Here is a 17,730-nt window from a genome sequence, read left to right as displayed (position 1 = left end):
AAGGAAGGAAGGAAGGAAGGAAGGAAGGAAGGAAGGGGAGATCTTGCAGAGGAGGCAGCTGGGAAGAGGTCAGTGACTCAGGCTCACCCAGCAAATGCCGGGCCTGGCTGAGCCGGAGCTTCATCCTGAGGCATCCAACTTGGTCCCATGTATTTCCAGATGTTTCTGGTTAGAAATTTCTATAAAACTCAGAGAAAATGCCCCGCCCTTCTGGATCCTGGCCTGTGTGCAGAGCACCCCGCCTGACTGAGCTGTGGCGGAGCCCAGGGAGCAGGTGGGCTGCGGCCCGGGCCCCCCCTCCAGGGCACCCCGGGAAGCCCACGTGCACGGCTGTGACTGCTCCGCTCTGCCCTGAGCTGGCCACGCCCGGGCTTCTGGAGGCTGGTTCAGTTCTGAACTCCACCCAGGTGCCCGTGGGAGACAGGGCCCCCTGTAATTCCCTAAACAAAGCTGTGGATGTGCTGGAAGTCCATGTGAGACACCCTGAAAATCCGATTGTGAGACCCAGGGAGAAAGGGGTCCCTCTGCTGAGTGAGGCGTCTTCATTTCGGATCTTGATGAAAACAGAATATGGCTTCTGGGGACAAGAAGGCAGAACCCATGCCCGAGGCTTACACCCTCGAAACCTGTAGTGTCTTTGAGAAGAAAGTTTGACTTCCCTTTAACACCATTGACAGATGATTTTTATGGGACATGCTAACTAGTTATGGGAATTTTCGAAACTCTGGGAAGAATATTTAATCAGAGCTCCCTTCCTAAGAGTTTAGTTCAGTAATCATTGCCCGAATGTCTCCATGCGCCCAGAATTCCTGCCTGCCCCGTGAGGTGCACCCGGGCTGTGGACCAGCCTGTGTGGTCCGGGCTATTCCCAGCGGGCATGAGGTCGAAAAGGCGGGCAGCTGAAGGTCAGCCTGGGGGTCACTGGTGTGAGACTGAGGGTCCATGCTCCGGAACTGGACCACCGGGGCCAAACCCAGGCCCCACCTCTTATAAGCTGTGGGCCTTGAGATTTGTATGTAAGCTCTCTGAGCCTCAGTGTATTCATCTGTAAAGTGGGGGTAACACTTCTCAGGTTATTGTGAGAATTAATTGGCACAGTGACTGCCAAGTGCTTAGCAAATGCCTGGCCCATGGTGGGCACCCAGTACCTTCCCATCCCTTCACCAGAAAGGTCCCACCAGCACGTCCCGTGTGACACGGACTGCGCTGAGGCACAAAACATGCAGGCATAGTGGAGAGTGTTGTGAGGAGGCCCGTATGGGACAAGAATTCTCAAACCATGAAGCTGGGCTTCTACTCTTGCATGTCAGTGGCTCTCAACAAAGCAAATATGACAGCTAAGCTGGGTCAAAGAGCAAAGATAGGCCGACGACCTTGGAAAGTTGCTTAACTTTCTGGGCCTCAGTTTCCTTATCTGTAAAATGGAGGGTGTCAGTGTACACGGCACAGAGTTATCAGAATCAGAGAGAGTTAGGTGCATGCCAGCACGGGTCTGGGGCTGTGGGCGTGGCCGTCAGCATCGCTGTCACTCCATGTTGGCCAGCTGGCCCTCGGGCTGTCACTCTGGCTCTGATTACCCACGACTCCATTGAAGGATGAAGAATTCCCCATAAAGAGGCAGGTACCCCCAAGTACCAGTTAATTTCTCAGTCCACCTCCAGGCAAGAGTCCACCGCCACGCGGAGCCTCCGTCTCCCAGCCTGGGGTCGTTCTGGTCCATCCCTGTCCCCCCGCCCCCCCATATGTGATCCCCCGCGGGACCCGGTCCCTCCCCTGCCACATGGCTCGTGCTCACTAAACATTGACCTCAGTCAATGCAACACCTGGGTTTCTTCCACCTGAGCCTGCAGGTGAATTTGTAGGCCACCTTGGGGTCATGGACTTGCTAATGAGTGGTCAGTTGGTCCAGACTCTTCTAGATCATTCTGTTTTGTTCCAAACCTCACACTGACCCTTTGCCCAGTGCTTCCTGAGGGCAGTGCCGGAGACATGAGACTGGAGACATCCCTGCCTCCTTTTGAGTGACTGGTTTTTACATTTTTCCGAAGAAATGGAGGCAAGGGGATCCTTTTCTGCCTGGTTTTGTTCCCAGGGCCCAGCCTGGAGCCGGGGCAGGGAAGGTGAGCCGGGAGGAGGGCGGGCATGGCTCTCCCCTGGGAAGGCTGGCGGCCTGTCCCCCGCCGTCCCCAGGTGCCTTTGTTCCCTGGAGCTGCTGAATCCGATGGAGGATTCAGCCAGCACAGGGAGTAGATTCATTCATGGGAATCGGCTCCCCTCCCCAGACCCTGACCCACTTGCTTTCTGGCGCTCTCTGTTCGCTGTGTTGTCTCAGAGAATGCCACTTAGTGTATGAAAAGAGATTCCCTCGCTCCACAGGGTCGTCATGTCTGCAAAGCTTCCTTTCTGGAAGGCCTGGCTGTGGGGTGCCTCGGCCTCCGTGGGCCCCGCAGCTCATGCAGCTTCGCAGGTCGGCCTGGCTCCACCACTTTGGGTGCAGCCGGTGCAGGGACAGCCATCGAGCCCCACCCACAGGTGCCCTGGGGTCGCTGACGCTGCATCTGCGCCTCCTGTTCCCCCGCTCCCCCCTGCTTCCCCAGCCTTCTCTTGCCCAGCTCCTGTCTCCCCTCTCCGGCCTCGCAGGAGCTGCCCTTTCCAGGGGAGATCGGTCCCCACCAAGGAAAGGCATCGCCTGAGCTCTGATCCTACTCCAGCCTCACACCCGCCTGTGAGATAATGAGCTCCAGGTGACTGAGCACCTACATCAGCATGTCAAACTCAAAGGCTCACACGGGCCACATAAACAAGGTTTACGTTGATGTGGGCCGCAAAGAAACAAAAGCTTCAATTTTCATAGAAACGTAGGTTTATTTCGATAGAGACATGCTGAACGCAGGCCTGGGCTGGCTCTGTGGTCAGTGGTGAGGGTAAGGGCAGAAACGGAAACCCTCTGTCAGGCAGCCACCAGCCACCAGCAAAGCCAGCAAGTGGCACTTTTTCGGTTTTGAAATTTCTAACCCTATTTATTTATTTATTTATTTATTTTTTAAATATATTTTATTGATTTTTTACAGAGAGGAAGGGAGAGGGATAGAGAGTTAGAAACATCGATGAGAGAGAAACATCATCGATCAGCTGCCTCCTGCACATCTCCCACTGGGGATGTGCCCGCAACCCAGGTACATGCCCTTGACCGGAATCGAACCTGGGACCTTTCAGTCCGCAGGCCGACGCTCTATTCACTGAGCCAAACCGGTTTTGGCATAGCGAATATTTTAGTTCGTTATTAATAATTATGTACAACAGGAGATTGTAAAAATTAAGTTCGAAATTTTTATTAAAACGTTTCTTACTTAGTGTTATATTGGGTGGGCCACAAAAATATTCGTTGTGGGCCATGTACGGCCTGCGGGCCACAAGTTTGACATGCTTGACTTACATGCTGAGTGAATACTATAACTCACTAGCGAATATTTTAGTTCGTTATTAATAATTATGTACAACAGGAGATTGTAAAAATTAAGTTCGAAATTTTTATTAAAACGTTTCTTACTTAGTGTTATATTGGGTGGGCCACAAAAATATTCGTTGTGGGCCATGTACGGCCTGCGGGCCACAAGTTTGACATGCTTGACTTACATGCTGAGTGAATACTATAGCTCTGATCTTTTCGGCCACCTTTGAGGCAGGGGCTATTGTTTACCCATTTTGCAGATGGGGAAATAGAGACTTGAAGTTAAGAAAGCCCCAGGCCTCTGGGCTAGCCAGTGCAAGGTCTCAGAGTCCGACACCAGGTACTGCCAGTCCCTGAGTTAGCACCTGTCAGCTGCCACACAGACTGCATTGTAAAGTCTTCCTTTCCTCGTCTGTGACCTGTTAGAATGTGTCTCCCCGAAGACAAACCTTACCTTGCTTTGCACTAGCCTCCTCCCACCATCACCCCCAGGGCCTTGTTGATGAGTAAAGAAAAGGTTGGGGGCAGCTGCCAGGTTGAGGTGGCCTCCCAAGGGATGGAGCATAAGACCAGGAGGTCAGCGACCCGCTGGCCAGTGGGAGAGGGCTGACCAATCCAGATCCCACCGAGGGGCCAGGTGGGGCCTGCAGGCAGCAGGCTGGGTGGTCTGGGGGCCAGAGACAACGTGTGCCTGCCTGGCAGAGGCCAGGTGTCAGCCCTTCCACAGCGCTCAGAGCCCGGGCGTGCGGGCACATGCGGGCCTGGGCTTTCTCTCCCGCCCCGCCCTGTACTCAGCACTATCTGGCCTCCACCCTGGAAAGGCAGGGGAAGTGAAAGGACAAGTGACATCAGCCACTCTCCCTCCTTGTTGGTACGGAGGCTTAGTTAAGGAAGGTGAATGCAAGGGACTTCTTGATCATTTCATAACCACCTTGGCCTGAATGCAAGATGAGTGATGCCTTTGGTGCCATCCCCTGCACACCCCCAGTGCATTGAACATAAAGGAAGCTGTTTTCAGCATCACATAGCACCTTAGGAGGTCAGTGCTGTCTTATACGCCCATTTTACAGATGAGAATACTGAGGCCCGTGTTAAGTAACTAACCCAAGGTCCACCTCCGGTAGGTGGTGGAGCCAGATTTTAAGTCCCAGTCTGCTGCTTGATGGAAACAGATACAAGTAAAGAAGATCTATTTTTTTTTTAACTTTGATTATTAATTGCCTGTGCATGAAGAGCAGCTGCAGGCCAGGGGATATGCTTGATTCTTTGCAGACCTTATTCTTTTAAACCTCATGACAGCCTGTGACGTGTGTGCTACTATCAACCCTCACCTTACAGACGAGGAAACTGAGGCGGGGAGGGTGGAAATGGGCGAGTGCCCCTGGGTCACGTGGCTAGTCAGGGGTGTTGTCAGGAGTCACGGCCAGGTGTGTCGGCCTGATTCCAGCATCTGACCTCCGACCCCTGTGTCAGGTCCACTCAGCAGAATCCTGGGCTTCCTAGGCAGGGTGAGAAACCAAAAGCTCTCCATGTTTGCTCAGTGTCTATTTAATGGGTTCAGGGAGGCACTAATTTTCTATAAAAATTCTATCCTGGCTCTGGCTGGATGGCTCGGTTGGTTGGAGCATCATCCTGTACACCAAAAGGTTACAGTTCGATTCCTGGTCAGGGCACATATCTAGGTTTCAGGTTCAATCCTCAGTCGGGGCATGTATGTGAGGCAACCGATCGATGTTTCCCTCTCACATAGATGTCTTTCTCTCTCTCCCCCCCCCCCCCCCCCACCCCCCCCCCCTTCCCCCCCCCCCCCCCCCCGCCCTTCTCCCTCTCTCTCTAAAATCAATAAATATATCCTCTGGTGAAGATAAAAAAATTCTATCCTAAAATTAATTCTTCCTTCCACTGGCCCAAACAAGGTCACTATTCTTTTTTAAAAACAAAATTGGTGTTAGAATTTCCACTGACTATGACCCCACGTGTGTCACCAAAACACTGCCCTTAGGTTGGTAGAAGGTAGCAAGGACGTCTTCTATAGCTCACGGAGGTGGTTTATCACCACGTGGATGGCACTTGGGTACCACCCCTCATGCTGTCCCCGAATTCATCTCTACGCCATCAACAAGGGCTGCTGGGTGGGTGAAAAGAGAAGATTCCACTCTTCACAATAGATGTTTCTCTCTATATACAGCAGCCACACCCACAAGGGAAGACGGGGTCCAGGCCTAGGGCTGCCGCTCCAGGGAGTTCCCGTCTCTGGGCCTCAGTTTTGCCATCTACACATCAGAACATGAGATCAGATGATCGCAAAGGTGTTTTCCAACTCAAAGCTCGGCGTTCCTAAGACTCTAGGGGAGTGAATCACTTGAAAGCTCTGGGACAAGGATGTTTGCACTCCGATGATCTTAACTTGAGGGCGTCTTATTCATGTCTGGGCCCCAGGTCGAAGCCCAGGACATCACATATGGTGTGTTATGTGTATTTGTATGCCCCAGACGTGACCTGAGAGGCAGCCCAGGATAAAAAAAAAAAAATCCTGTACGTTTCTCACTACACAGCAGGTGAATTTAGATGTGTTTGCTCCTGAAGTGCTCGACGGTGGCCTTCCGTGAAGCTCCCAAGTGGACCATCCTTGGGAGAGGGAGAGGCAGTGAAGTGACTGAGACAAAAAATCTTCGTGCTGGAACGGCACTAATGTGTGGGCACAAGGCTGTTCACCCTTTTCTAAGCCCTGCAAGTGCTGGGCACTGAATGCCTGGCACCTGGATGGACAGATGCCCAGGCCCTGTCCTGAGGCCCAGGAGGAGGGAAATGAGATAAACTCCCTGCATTCTCGGTGATGTAACTCTGAGCAGGGTGGAGCAGCTTCAAAGAGGTCAAGGTGGTGGAAATGGCTCCGTGGGGGCCCAGGTGTGTTGGGGATGGGGGTGGGGAGGGAGGGAGAGGGGGCAGTGCCTCCAGGGCAGGGGTGGGAGGAGGGTTTGGGGCCCCATCTGCAGAGCTGGCTCAGCCTCTCCTCTTTATGAAAGAAAGAAACACAAAACATGCACCATGAAAGCCCGAGAGAGTGGCTCGCGGGTACCTATGGAACAATAGGGAAAGGGGATACGGTTGAAACGTGCTACTTGATTAAGAAGTAAGGTGACCTTTTTGGATCTCTCCATCCATAGTTCACGTTGACATTCCAAAGCACGCTGTAGAGCCTGCTGGTACATATGAATAGCTAATCTCTGCATACCGAGAAAATTGCTCCGCAGAGCACCGATGTGCTTAGCAGCTGCCAATCCACGTTGCCTCCGATTGCCTCTGTCTGTCTTCTGTGTCAGCGAGATATTGAATGGCTCAGCTGCCAATCCACGTTGCCTCCGATTGCCTCTGTCTTCTGTGTCAGCGAGATATTGAATGGCCGCGAGCCAGACATTTCGCACAGATGACAAATGTGTTGGACGTTCACTGCAGACCCGCTCGTGTAAAAGCAAATGCTGCCTCAGCAGTTCTCAGTGGGACGCAGGGCCAGCGGCCTTGCAGGATCCCTCCTCCGGGGCCGTGGTCAGGAGCAGGTACCTAGGACACCCAGACCCACTGAGTCACAATTTCTCAGGAGTCCCCATTGTACCGAACACCTGCGGTGATTCTTAGCGACCCTGAAGATGGAGAATTGCCATGAGGCAGAGGAAGGCGGAGCAATATGCCTGCTATGCTGCCGGCCACTTAGGAAGCAACCCTCTAATACGTACAGTGATCAAGAGGACTGTTGACCGCGTGCCTTCTGTGCGCCAGGCTAGTGCTTTCCTGGTGGGCTCTCGCGGAACTAAAGCAACCCAGAGAAGTAGACACTCTAATTGTCCCCATTTTACAGATAGAAAGCAAGCCTGAAAAGGTCAAGTGATTTGGACAGAATATGAATAGAACATTCTGGTGAGTCTGGGAAGAGAAGCAGGAAGAGTCAACAGAGCCTGTTGGTCCAAGGAGGGAGAGAGCAGATGGAGAAGCTGGGGGTGTCACAGCGCCCTGCCCCTGAATAGCACTGCCCTTGGGGAGGCGCATGGGTTGGGGCGCCCTCAGCAGTTTGAGGCTGCGCAGCGGACCCCTCCTCCCTCTCTCCTGCCAGCATTCAGCTCAGTCAGCAGGTGCACACTCTGCCCGCCCTCTGACTTCTGATTTCCCTGGAAACCCAGCCTCCCCAGCAGTGTGGGAGCCGCATCCCTTCCCCACCATTGTCCCTGTTCCGGGCCACCATTCATCGGAGGCCAGTTCAGCTTGGCAGCCACCCCATTCCTGTTCCTGTGCCCCTCCCGCACCCTCCCGGGCGTCCGGAAGCCCAAACAGCTGATCTGAGATGGAAAGGAGGCCTTCGAGCCACACCTGGCCGGGCTGGAGGGGAGCCCTGGCCGCTTGCACCCCACGCCAAAACCCCAGGGCAGCCCTTGGTGCCGCACGCCCTCTCACGATTTCCCTCCTCCTGTTTCCTGGCCTCGCCAGATGGGTGGAAAGTACCAGTTTCCCCCTTCAGCAAAGGCTTTTGCGGTCACCGGAGCCCATTTCCACCCGACACCCAGAGCCCAGCTGCCTCTCTCTTGGCCTCCGGCCGCTGGGCCGATGCTGAGCTCTTGCTCGGCTGCAGGATCTGTGCCAGAAACCCTCCGTGGGAAGGTGGGGTGGGGCGGCCGGGGCAGGGGCAGGAAGCCTGTGCAACCTCATCAGGCATTTGGTGGCCTTAAAAATCCCCGCCGTCCCCCAGTCATTCATTCGGGCATGCATTCATTCATTCCACAAAGCTTTAAGGCAGCGGTCGCCACCCAGTGGTCACCACCCAGTGGTCCATGGACACTGGTGGTCCATAAGGTCTGAAAGGGTGGCGACTGCTGCTTTAAGGGCCTACTATGGGCTGACACTGGGGATACAGAGTGAACCAAAAACTGAAGCCAACTGCCCCCTCAGAGTTTGCATTCTAGACGGGAGAGACACACAGAATAAGTGTGTAAATTGGAATGAGTATTACAGAGGCAGGTGAGGCGGGCGGCGGGAGAGGCTGAGAGAGCTGAGCTTCCATTGGTTTCTCTCAGTACCTGCTGCTGATGGTCAGTGTCATGGTTGCACTCTGGAGCTCCTGCAGTCTGCCCCATGAGCAAGGAAGCTGGGCCAGAGACTCCGCGAGGGCCCCTCCTCCCTGGCCCCATCCTCAGATGCCTGGGTGAGGGCGCCAACTGGTGGCCCACAGGCAAACCCAGCCCCAACAAGTACAATTTGGCCCACAGCATTTAAGAAAAAAAATTATTTCAATTGTAGCTAACATTAAAGAATGCAGGGATGACACATACAGTCTGGTTTTCTGGCTTCTCTCCAGAAACTGAAAGATCTTCAAAGACGGGGTCCCATTCCCTCATGACGACATGGGTAAGGCTGAAGTGGCATCCCCCCACCTCCCAGTGGCCCAGGGACACCCTGCCCACTCTGGAGGGCAGTTGAGTCTGTGACCCTAACCGAGGTCACCGGATTCAAACCCCGCACACAAAAGAAGTACCTTACCCACAAGCCTAAAAGGACCCTCTACAGCAGTGGTTCTCAACCTGTGGGTCGCGACCCCTTTGGCAGTCAAACGACCCTTTCACAGGGGTCGCCTAAGACCATCCTGCATATCAGATATTTACATTACGATTCATAAGAGTAGCAACATGACAGTTATGAAGCAGCAACGAAAATAATTGTATGGTTGGGTCACAACATGAGGAACTGTATTTAAAGGGCCAGAAGGTTGAGAACCACTGCTCTTACAGTAAACCCTCCATGTGTGGGCCTCGATTTCACCGACTTCGGATTTAACAGACAAAATTTCTGGTCCCTATGTCATACGCGGAAATTAACACCTTGTTAATTTTAAAATGCTTTTAACCAAGATTTGCTTGAATTAACAGGTTATTTTTGTTGTTATTAATTCAGTGTTGTTTTTAACACATTTTAGCGAATAGGCCATATGTTGGAAAAAACACTGTAGTAGTTTCGCCGACATAAATAAATGTTACATATCTACAACTAAAGTCTACATATTTAAATCCAGGAGGTGCAGCCTGTAAACAATGTTCGGGGATGACTAGCCTGTGACCACACCGCACTGCAAGGGTAATGGGTTCTGTTGTCTCCTGACCTGACTTTCTGCAGCCACTGATGTTCCCACGTGTGCTAGGCCACGCCCCCTAAGCCACGCCCCCGCCGTGTGCATTTGTTTACTCGTGGCGCCTGGCGAATGCGTATTTACAAGGCCTATTCAGTATAAATATAAAATTACTGTGACACGTATAGGAAACTTTTCTGTGAAATTAAACGTTTCATACATAACTTTAATTACACAAATGTGTCTGCATGAGTAAAAAGAAGTAAATTAACTAATTTGTCAATTTTTTAACAGACGCATTCGGAAAACCTACTTATTATATAACGGACTTTTGGCTTTCACAGACGCCCCTCGCCTGAATTAGTCCCTTACAGCGAGGTTTTCCTGGACTCGCTTGTTTCTGCCCACGGAGCTCAGAGCCGTGGCTCACCTTGTCAGCTGAGCCTGGTCAGTGCCCAGCCCTGGGTCACTCCACAAGACGTCTCCTGCACCCCCGCCTCATGTCCTAGGGCTTCCCACCCATTGCACCTTTTCCTTCCATTTGCTTTGGAGATTCCATCCTTGCAATCAAACAGGTGTTTCCCTTTGTGATGGGTTCAAATCCTAAAAAACCAATTCCTCTGGCAATGTTCATGTCAACTAACCTGGATTCACCTCTTTCCTGAACGCTTTATGTTCTGCAGCAGGTTCAGACCAGATTGGTTCTTTAAAGGCCCAATATCTTTCTCCTTTCTTTTCTAAACATCGAAGCTTAAGCATTCTAGGATTCCCAGTGGTTCCCTACGGACACACCCAAAGACATCCGAGACCCGTGACCCTCTAGACCAGTGGTTCTCAACCTTCCTAATGCCGCGGCCCTTTAATACAGTTCTTCATGTTGTGGTGACCCCCAACCATAAAATTATTTTCGTTGCTACTTCATAACTGTAATTTTGCTACTGTTATGAATCGTAATGTAAATATCTGATATGCAGGATGTATTTTCATTGTTACAAATTGAACATAAAGCATAGTGATTAATCACAAAAACAATATGTAATTATATATGTGTTTTCCGATGGTCTTAGGCAACCCCTGTGAAAGGGTCGTTTGACCCCCAAAGGGGTCTCGACCCACAGGTTGAGAACCGCTACTCTAGACCTTTGACCTCTGGCCCTATTGAGTGGAAAGCCCTTTTCCATTAGATCTGAGGACCAGGAAGGTGCAACTCGCCCAAGGTCACATGCAGGTCCCTGCTCGCGTCCAGTCTGTGCTTTAGGTTGTAGCTTGTGGCATTGAAGCCGCTCAGGCAGGGGTCCCTGCCTGGGCAGCTGTAGCATCCCCAGAGCTGAGCACACCCAGAGCAGGTACACCAGATCTCTGAGGTAGGCCCCAGGCCTCACTGGAGTTTCAAGCTCCCCTGTGGTCCCAGTGAGCGGCCAGGGTTGAGACCCACGATTTCAGGGCTGCCCTGGAGCTGGTGCCCCCCAGGTGGGTCTTCGGACCGTGGGAGGCTGCACAGTGCGTGGTCTCAAAGCACAGGCTGCCTGGATTTGAACCCCAGCCCCAGTGTCTAGTGCCTGATCGTCAGCCAGTTACTTATTCTCCCTGCCCCTCAGTTTTCCCATCCATAAATTGGGAACACTAATCTTATTTAGAACGCTAACGATTAACAGGGGCTGGAACATAGTAAGTAAATGGTAGCTAGTATGCTTAGTTATACTGTGTACCTCTTTTTTGCTGTGGGTGTGGTTTCACCAGTGATTCCTCATGAGTTGCCCTTTTCATGAGAGTTTAGGAATTTCTGTACCTGAAAGAAATGATAGCATCACAGCAAGTCAGGCTGTCAGGGTCTCCTCTGCCCCTCCCCCATCCTAAACGCCACAGGATGATTGATGGTCGAGCAATGAGGGCCTTGTGGGGTGGGGGAGTTTGTATTAGGATTTTCAAGTGGAGAAACCGAGGCTGGGCCCAAGCTAACGGTTGTTAATGGCAGATTTGGCCAAGCCCCCCTCACCTGATGCCTCCGAATTTACCTTTCTCTCTGGGATGCCACTGTTCTCTGGGAGGCTGCTCCCGCCTCTGGTTGGGTCCTCGTGCGTGAGAGAAATGTAAACACCACAGAAGATGTTTTAATTGAAGGGCAACCAGCTTCTCTTCCTTTTAAGATGAAACGCCAGAAAGTTTGAAAGACTTTTTCAAACAGCCCCTAAATGTGGTACCTACACTGATTATAGCTGCCTTTTTTTAAATGTCCAAATTAAAAATAGGCATCCAAACGAGAAGGCAGGACCCAGCCGGGAGCCTGCAGCCGTGTCCACGGTTTCCTAGAACCAGCCCTCGCTCTGGCCTAATTTATACTTTCGGGAGATGAAAGGGAGGCGGGGGGATCGGGGCTGGAACTGAAGGCAGATCTGGGACGCTCTTGGCTGTGGACGACGAACCCGGGTTCCGTGTTCTGTAATTAGGAAGAGCTACGAATGGGTGAGGGATGTCACATCACAGTCCTTTCCTCACAGTGCAGCGCCGTGATTCTCAACGTGGGGTCCCGGGCCAGCAGCCTCCGCCTCCCCTGGTGGGAGGAGCTCCCCGCAACTCCAGATTCACATGTTGAAGTCCCGTCCCCCAGGCTCTTCTAATGTAACTGGATTTGGAGACAGGGCCTTTAAAGGGGTGATTAAGTTGAGTCCATTTAGGGCGGACCCTAATCCAGTAGGACTGGTGTCCTTGTCAGAAGAGGAAGGGACAGCCAGGCAACAAGAAGGCGGACATGTGCAAGGCAAGGAGAGAGGCCACCCCTGCCCACACCTCCAGGACTGTGAGAAATAAGTTCCTGCTGTGCCGTCCACCCAGTGTGTGTGTGGTATTCTGTTATGGGAGCCCGAGCAAATTTCCACACTCGGGAACTTGCTAGAAATGTCGATTCTCAGGCCTATCCCTGACCTACCAAATCAGGAACTGCATCTTCACAAGCCCTGCAGGTGATGTCCACGTGTGCTGGTGGTTGAGAACCACTAACATGAAGTATTAATACTTGGCGGTAGCCAGCCCCCCAAAAATGACATGTGGTTGGAAACATGGTCTGGTGTGTTAAATATAAACCTTCTTTTAGCAGGCTCTGGAGAAGTTCCAGTGGGTTCTTTAATGAGATGGCGTACACGAAAGTGTTCTGTAAATGCTGGAACGTTCTGTGGACTTTAGGCGGCAGTGAATAGTAACATTGGTATTCAGTCAGCTGGGGCAAGCAACCCTCTGAATACTCCAAAGTGAGAAAATGGAATCCAAGCACCTCCCTCGCTGACTGAACTTTCTGAGTCGCTTAAAATCTTGTCCATTTTCTGCCCCAAGCATTTGGAATGCTGCTCCTTTCTGAGCACAAAAACAAGATTAAATCACATTTCCCTTCTTGCCCTTGCTACTAGGAAGCCCACAACCGAGGGAGGTCTTTAATCACAGCCTGTGTAGTTAGTATATTTGATTTTTTATTCTATTTCAGTTTTATTCTGCATCTATGTCCTTCATGCTGGCTTCAAATACCTTTAGGAAGAAAAAAAAAAAAAAGAGGAGAAGGAAAGGGAGTGAAAGAGGAAGAGATTCCTCTCACAGCTCAGAGAGTTACCAGATCAACAAACCTCTGCTGAGTGGAACTGATAAAACATGGCTGGGAAAGACAGGTGTTCTCTTTCAGTGACAAGGGAGCAAACTGCTCATCAGCGAGTCCTCTTCATGCCCTTGTCTTCTTGTCGCCCCATCCCTGTGGGTGATACACAGAGAACTTGTCCGTTGCTGGAGTTATTCCTGTTACTGGAGCTCCTGTGAGCCCTTCTTGGGGACCAGTGTGGAAGTGACAGGGCCAGATTTGCACGTTTTTAAGGTTAGAAATTGCTGTTTGCCTGTGGTTTTCAACCCGTGTGCCGTAATAATTTTTACAACACACAACACCTGACTATTTAGTCAGGGCACTGACCTCTTTTCTCTTAGATTGTCAAGTAAAAAAAAAAATGACAACAGGCAACATAACAATAGCCATCCAGTGTGGATGAATCAAAATTATACCTATTTTTTGGTCGGGTCAGCAAAAAATCTATTTCTTGGTGTGCCGTGGAATGTTAGTAATTAGTTTATGTGTGCCATGAATGAAAAAAGGTTAAAAATCGCTGTTGGGGTAATTAGAAATGGGCAGAGACAGAAAGTAGATACATGATGAATCTGTAGCGAGTAAAGATCTTGTGGTGTTACAGGGGGCTGGGTTTTACAGTAACTAGAAATGAGAAGTGGTGGGGAAATTGAGTCCTCGTGCGCACAGGGGAATGGATATCAGCTGGCCGGGAGCCTGCCCCAGCAGACAGCGAGCACCCCACACGCTTCCGACAGGACTTCGGTTCCAGTAAAACAACATCGTCCATCAGTTAATATTGTCCATTTCAGTGTTCACATTTGTTTGGGCCACATATACCTACGTGTGCATATTATATTTGTGCATATTTTAAGTAACATTGTATTTTTAATAAGTTAAACCAACACCCGTCTGTATTTATTTTAAAATAAGAAGTTCTAGAAAATAGTTTGTCTGCCCTAACCAGTTTGGCTCAGTGGATAGAGCGTTTACCTGTGGACTCAAAGGTCCCAGGTTCAATTCCGGTCAAGGGCATGTACCTTGGTTGCGGGCACATACCCAGTAGGGAGTGTACAGGAGGCGGCTGATCAATGTTTCTCTCTCATCCATGTTTCTAACTCTACATTCCTCTCCCTTCCTCTCTGTAAAAATTCAATAAAATATATATTTTTTAAAAATAGTTTGTCTAACAATTCAACACTGGAGGCCCAGGTGGACTTCCTCCTCCTAGAAGGGGCCTGGCTGTGTCTCTCGATTGAGAAGGCGCTGGTTCTCTTTGACTCTGGCCTCCGAGTCCTCAGGGACTCGCTGCTACAGGTGTGCCATTCGCCACGCCAGCTGGCGCGGAGAAGAAGGAAATGGGAGAGAAAGAAACCTCAGATACCACATGGCAAAGCCCCACTGAGTTATTTTCTGTCTCTACAATTGGACGTAAAGCGATACGCTGCTATCGTTTCTATTTTTCACGGCTTTGTGGTCCTGAATGCAGTATTAACTGACATGCTCCCTCCCTGGGGACGCAGAAGGCACCGAGAATTGTCTCCATCTGAAAAGAGCTGGGAAAAGGGCGGCGGAGGTGGGAGGCGTGCTGAGTCCCCGTTTCTCGGCTCTTTTAATAATTTATTGCCTTCAAAACTGTCCATAGCGATTCAAACGGGCAAAATTGATGCCCCCTTTTCCTTCCTGGTCCTTCTATTTTCCTTTAGGACAATCTGTTGTTTTGTTTTTAATGGCATGAACGTTCTTCTTAAGGTGAGGGATAGATCCGCTAAGAAGTCAGGGTATGCAAAAGTCATCGCTTTCCTGTTCAAAATAAATAGTGAATTCCATGACCTAGGGCTGGCCTGCAACAATAGGGTGTTGGAGGCCAAGATGCAGGCGCACCAAGGTGATCTGGTCTCCTGTCTCTTATTCTAGGTCAGTGGTTCTCAACCTTCCTAATGCCGCGACCCTTTAATACAGTTCCTCATGTTGTGGTGACCCCCAACCATAAAATTATTTTTGTTGCTACTTCATAACTGTAATTTTGCTACTGTTATGAATCGTAATGTAAATATCTGATATGCAGGATGTATTTTCATTGTTACAAATTGAACATAATTAAAGCATAGTGATTAATCACAAAAACAATATGTAATTATATATGTGTTTTCTGATGGTCTTAGGCGACCCCTGTGAAAGGGTCATTCGACCCCCAACGGGGTTGCAACCCACAAGTTGAGAACCGCTGTTCTAGGTGGTTCATGAGAACTGGTTCCGCCTGGAAGTGAATGGCCTTTTGGGGAGAAACTTTTGCTCCTAGAATGTAGAGGAGCACACACATCTTCCCTCTGGCCCGATGCAGGCTGCCAGCTCTGGCCTGGTGCCTCCTAGCCTGTGAGCCCTTTAGGAAAAGGTCGGATCTCCCAGCGGAGCAGAATAGAGTGAGGGCCTTGTACACTGTTAGATCTGCACACATCTGACTGGATAGATGAATATGGCATAAACGACAAGCTCAAAGGCAACACGTGCAAATACCCAAATGTTCTGGTTGCAAATAATATCATCCAGACTCCAGCTGCTTCACACAGCAAAGCAAATGTATTAACTAATGTAACAAAAGCCCAGGAGTCAGGGGTCTGGTTTCAGCCACGTACAGACCTAGGTATTCAGATGATGTCACCCTGATACATCCCTGTGTCTTTCTGCTCTGCACCCTTCCTTCCCAGCCCAGCCCCTCCCTGTCCCCATGCTTCAGGGGCCATCCACACAGCTCGGCAGCTTGAGAGAGAAGGGAACTGAGAATGGAGAACAGGTTCCCCGAGGAAAATCGAGGCCCTGGTGCCAGAGGAAGCAACAAGCAACAGATGTCCACAGTGACGGGCTTGTAGGAACAGTCCCCCCCACCCCCCTTGCATCAAAATAGAGCAATCAAATGTCAGCCCTCCGTGCTTGCTTGCTTTCAAGAAGATGGGGTGCTGGAGTAGAAAGCGGGTGGGTTTGTTTGCCAGGCAGACCTGAGTTGAATACTGACTGTGTGTTGCTCACTGTGTGATCTCAAGCTAGTAACTTAACCTCTCTGAGCCTCCCTTTCCAGTTTCTTCCCAGCGAGACTGGAAACTCAAAGGGGCAGTTACCTCATTGTACTGTTTTATTACTGCATCTGCAGTGCCTGGCAGCATGATGCCTGGCACAATGGCAGGTACTTGGTGATACTAAATAAATCAACAACGGTTCAAATTTGTTGTACAGTGAAAAGAAAAACTGTATAGCCCTAGCCGGTTTGGTTCAGTGGATAGAGTGTCAGCCTGCGGACTGAAGGGTCCAGGTTTGATTCCAGTCAAGGGCATATGCCTGGGTTTCGGGCTCGATCCCCAGTAGGGGGCGTGCAGGAGGCAGCTGATCAATGATTCTCTCATTTTTGATGTTTCAGTCTCCCTCTCTCTCTCCCTTCCCCTCTCTAAAATCAATAAAAATATATTTAAAAAAGAAAAACTGTATTTATGTAGCTGTAGCAAATGCCAGGCACGTAGAGGGTGATGCATACGTTATAGAGTTGATCATTATATTATTCCACAAAGGAAGGATGGTGGAACCAAGAGCAAGAATAAGGGATGGAGACGTAGGCCACTTAGTGGTCCGCTGGCTGTCTCAGTGGCCTGCTCCGGCCGTCACGGCGATGCCTGTGGCCAAGTGCAAACATCCCGCCCGAGTACTGAATTCTCCTCCCCCTTGTGTCCCCTCTGCAGCTGGAGCTGTCCAACAGCGCGGTCCTGCACCAGATGCGCCGGGACCAGGTCACCGACACCTGCCGGGCCAACAGCGCCATGAGCCGCAAGCGGCGGGTGCTGACGCCCAACGACCTGAAACACCTGGTGGTGGACGAGGACCACGAGCTCATCTACTGCTACGTGCCCAAGGTGGCCTGCACCAACTGGAAGCGCCTCATGATGGTCCTGACCGGGCGGGGCAAGTACAGCGACCCCATGGAGATCCCGGCCAACGAGGCGCACGTCTCGGCCAACCTGAAGACCCTCAACCAGTACAGCATCCCCGAGATCAACCACCGCTTGAAAAGCTACATGAAGTTCCTGTTCGTCCGCGAGCCCTTCGAGCGGCTGGTGTCCGCCTACCGCAACAAGTTCACGCAGAAGTACAACACGTCCTTCCACAAGCGCTACGGCACCAAGATCATCAAGCGGCAGCGCAAGAACGCCACGCAGGAGGCCCTGCGCAAGGGCGACGACGTCAAGTTCGAGGAGTTCGTGGCCTATCTCATCGACCCGCACACCCAGCGCGAGGAGCCCTTCAACGAGCACTGGCAGACCGTCTACTCCCTCTGCCACCCGTGCCACATCCACTACGACCTCGTGGGCAAGTACGAGACGCTGGAGGAGGATTCCAATTACGTCCTGCAGCTGGCGGGGGTGGGCAGCTACCTGAAGTTCCCCACCTACGCCAAGTCCACAAGAACTACTGACGAAATGACCACGGAGTTCTTCCAGAACATCAGCTCGGAGCACCAAACGCAGCTGTACGAAGTCTACAAACTCGATTTTTTAATGTTCAATTACTCAGTGCCAAGCTACCTGAAAT

General features: G+C 51.1%; 1 protein-coding gene across 1 annotated transcript in view; it reads left to right on the top strand.

Annotated features, from left to right (window-relative positions):
• CHST11 (carbohydrate (chondroitin 4) sulfotransferase 11) overlaps positions 1–17,726 on the top strand; it is a gene marked incomplete at its 3' end in the record, with an annotated part of 239,030 nt that extends 221,304 nt beyond the window's left edge. The window contains exon 3 of the mRNA XM_005861692.1: positions 16,884–17,726. Coding sequence (XP_005861754.1) covers positions 16,884–17,726 — 843 coding nt within the window. The remainder of the gene's footprint in view (positions 1–16,883) is intronic.
• Between the last annotated feature and the right edge of the window lie 4 nt (positions 17,727–17,730).

This window comes from Myotis brandtii, unplaced genomic scaffold (assembly GCF_000412655.1).
Source record: "Myotis brandtii unplaced genomic scaffold, ASM41265v1 scaffold155, whole genome shotgun sequence".
Classification (NCBI taxonomy): Eukaryota; Metazoa; Chordata; class Mammalia; order Chiroptera; family Vespertilionidae; genus Myotis; species Myotis brandtii.
Note: the sequence above shows the minus strand (reverse complement) of the source record. Positions and strands in the feature narration are given on the sequence as shown.